The sequence below is a fragment of the Malus domestica genome, chromosome 05 (assembly GCF_042453785.1).
Source record: "Malus domestica chromosome 05, GDT2T_hap1".
NCBI lineage: Eukaryota > Viridiplantae > Streptophyta > Magnoliopsida > Rosales > Rosaceae > Malus > Malus domestica.
Window position 1 is genome coordinate 25,081,377 of NC_091665.1, and position 3,563 is coordinate 25,084,939.

A 3,563-nucleotide genomic window follows, 5' to 3' on the forward strand; every position below is an offset into this window, starting at 1 on the left:
TGCTAGCCAGCTGTATAGACGGTTTTTAGAACATTGATTCACCCTACTTTCAAAATATATCCTTCGCCTTTCTTCATTGTTCATCAAACCACATCTTTTTAATCAATCTATATAATTACAAATAAAATTAAAAACTTAAAACAAATTGGTTAACAAACTCGCTCTTATGGCAAAGAGAGACAAATAGATCGCATTATTGGTTTTCTTTTTTTGTCTGGGAGAGCGAGTCAAGACTCAAAGTCAATTAAAAAAAAAGTCAATCACCTATTCCAACTAGGTCCACATAGGCGGCTTACCTGATTTTCTAACCGACTAGTATTTAATTGTGGTGCTAGCCAGCTGTATAGACCTTTTTTAGAACATCGATTCACACTACTTTCACCATCTATCCTTCACCTTTCTTCATTGGTCATCAGACAACATATTTTTCATCAATTTATAGAATTAAAATTAAAATTTTAAATTTTAAACAAACTGGTTAACAAACTCGCTCTTAAGTTTTAATTTTGTACCAAAATGTAGTGAGGCTTTATAGAAACCTAAAGTATTCCACTGTCGAAGTCGAAGTCCATATTGAAAGTTACCAATTTGTTTGTGCCACGACGGATGTGATCGGTATTAAGGTTTTACTAGTATCTAAGAGTGGAATACGACTTGCTGGAATGCACCCACCAGTTTGCTAATGGTTAAAAGTATTGCCCTTTGCTTCTAGGAGAGTCAGGATATTGGCGCCGGACCTTGAGTTCGAAGTGGTACGGTGGAGCGCAGTCCTTTTCTTTGAGTTGTTGAAATTCCCACATGCCTCAACAGATTTGTTTCTTTCTTGCACGGATATTGAAGGAGGTCAAAATACCCAAATCACCATAATAATTCGATGAGCGAGCCAACTTTATCCTTGAAGTCAAGTCTTCCCCTTGACCTATGTATCATTTCAAGGAAAGGGTGATCGACGAAACCAGAATTTACATCTCATGTAGGTTGATTGACGGGACCAAACTTTACATCTCTTTCTTGCCGATTGACTTTATCCTTATATGATTGTGTACCCAAACTCATTGAGAAATGAAACCAGTCGAAAAATGGAGAAAAAGAAAATCAAAACCTCAAAACTCAAAAGTGTAATTGTATCAGTATCAATGTGACTCCTTGTTGTCCTTAACGTGTTGCGGTCGTTTGAAATGCTATTATGGTTATATATGCACATTGTCTTGCGTTTTTTTTATTCATATTTTCAAATTCGAATAATCAACAAAGAATTATAGTTTGAAATTTCCACTGATGATGTCAACATTAAAGATGCATAGCATATTGTGTTCTTAAGATTTCCATGTGTAGTATATCTGGGTGTATGCATAATATGGACAGCCAAAACAGCAACACAGAAATATTAAAACAGCGTTTTGTTTTCATACATTTATTTTTCGTTCTTTTCTTTTCTTTTACAAATTAAATATATAGTAATCATATGTATATTATTTAGCATGTAAGTAATACATATTCATTTTAATACATTGTTTACGTATCTTTTCTAGATATTTCATAACTGAGAAGTAATAACAAATGCGACGTCTCTACATAACGTGGTCAAAAAGTTTGTCGAAGATACTGAATCAGGAAGTTCAATTTCGGCAGAGCCCAATGCTTTTTCACAACGAAAAATTTCATCTTGTACTTGTGTGAGTATTTGGGAAACCGATTTGTCATTATCTTTGATCCCTCGCACTGAGAAAGCGAAACCGTCTACCGCAAAATCATATGAATCTACACATTGTTTGACTCCTTCGAACCCCTTAACAATACCTTTGCCGGTGCTGTTGAGCGCATTGACAAAGAAAGCTTTGCTTTGTTGTGCATTTGTTAGTGCTAATTTAACAATAGCTGTGTCAAGATCTTTGAGATTAGATGCTGATCGAGTTGGAATATCTTTCAAAAGAGATTTTACGCATTGATTGTAGTTGTAGCCGAATCGGTCTTGGGTTTGCTTGCAAACACTACTAATTAATGAAGACGCTGTTTCATTTGCAAATGGCATGGGAGACGATGAGAGACATAAGAGTAAGGATGCAATGAAAGTTGCATATCCGATTGAGGAGTCCATTGCTCAAGGTGTGTGTTTCTTAAATTGATGCTAAAGTGATTACAAACTGTTTATTTATTTATTTAAGTAATGGATGAATGGAGATCATATTTATAATTAAACAACTCAACGAGGAGGTAGGGGTCTAAATATAGGGGTGCAAAAGGTAATGAAACCCATTTCCTTTGACGTGTTTAGTTTTCTGTTGCCTTTGTTTTTGGTTTTTTCTGTTACGTGCTAACTAATAACGAATTGGATGCAAACCCTAACCTATTCCTTTCTAGAAACACCAACGAAACCCAAAGTGATGCATGCTTATCAAAAGGATTTCTTTCATTACATCGCAAGGATTAATTTAAGCCATTTCGATTGGTTTTTTTTTTTTTTTTTTACTTTTTACAAATTCATCTACATCAATATTTACTTATAAAAGTATATCATGTTAGAAGAATATAAAAAATTCACACTAATAGTGTTAGAGGAGTCTCTTTTAGCCGATTTTGTCTTGTTCAATTAGAAGCTTGGGAGGCTCGAGCCCTATTAAGCGCAGTTAGGATAGGCGGCCTACGGGCATAGGGACATGGATCCTTGACCCGGAAGTCAAAAGGACCATTTGGCATCCAAAAAATGTATACATCGTATTAGATGTGGTTTCTAACCTTCAAACCTAGGAATAATCGAAAGGGCGATGCGGAAATCAACCAAGGGAGCACAATTAAGACATTTTGTGTTTGATTTTCATACATATTCTGCTCACACATACGTTTCAAACATTGCTAGGCCGTTATCGGGCATTGAGTAGGGTCCTAACTTGTGGCTTGGGATTTTTTTATTTTTTATTTTCTTATGTTAATTATTAAGTTTATTGTACCACTTATAAATAAATGCATATTTATTCTTACAACAAATAAATAAATAAATACTATACTCGTAATAGGGATACATAAAATGCAAAATACAAATATAAATAAATTATAAATTAATACAAATTTTTTACAGCATTAAAGATTTATGGCAAAAAGAGACAAACACATCACATTCTTGTTTATTTTTTTTTTTTTTGGTCCGGGAGAGAGTTAGTCAAGACTAAAAGTCAGTTAAAAAAACAAAAGACAATCATATATTCCTCCGAGGCCTACATAGGCTCCATACCTGATTTTCTAACCAACCGGTATTTAATCATGGTGCTGGCCAGCTGTGCAGACTGTTTTTTAGAACATCCATTCACACTGTTTTCACCATGTATTCTTCCCCTTTCCTCATTAGTCATCAGACCACATATTTTTCATCAATCTATAGAATTATAAATAAAAATTTAAAATTTAAAACAAATTGGTTAACAAACTAGCTCTTAAGTTTTAATTTTGCACCAAATTGTAGTTAGGCCTTATAGAAACCTAAAGTATTCCATTGTTGAAGTCGAATTCCATATTCAAAGTTACCGATTTATTTGTGCTACAACGGATGTGATCGGTATTAAGGTTTT

The 3,563-nt window shown here is 34.1% G+C and overlaps 1 protein-coding gene across 1 annotated transcript; it reads right to left on the reverse strand.

Moving 5' to 3' along the window:
- Positions 1-1,537: 1,537 nt before the first annotated feature.
- On the reverse strand, positions 1,538-2,098 carry LOC139196482 (uncharacterized). The gene has a single exon (XM_070822536.1). The coding sequence runs from the start codon at positions 2,096-2,098 to the stop codon at positions 1,538-1,540; it is 561 nt and encodes a 186-aa protein (XP_070678637.1).
- Between the last annotated feature and the right edge of the window lie 1,465 nt (positions 2,099-3,563).

Excerpts from the sequence above, each read along its gene's own strand:
- LOC139196482 (XM_070822536.1), bottom strand. The coding sequence starts at position 2,098 with ATGGACTCCTCAATCGGATATGCAACTTTCATTGCATCCTTACTCTTA.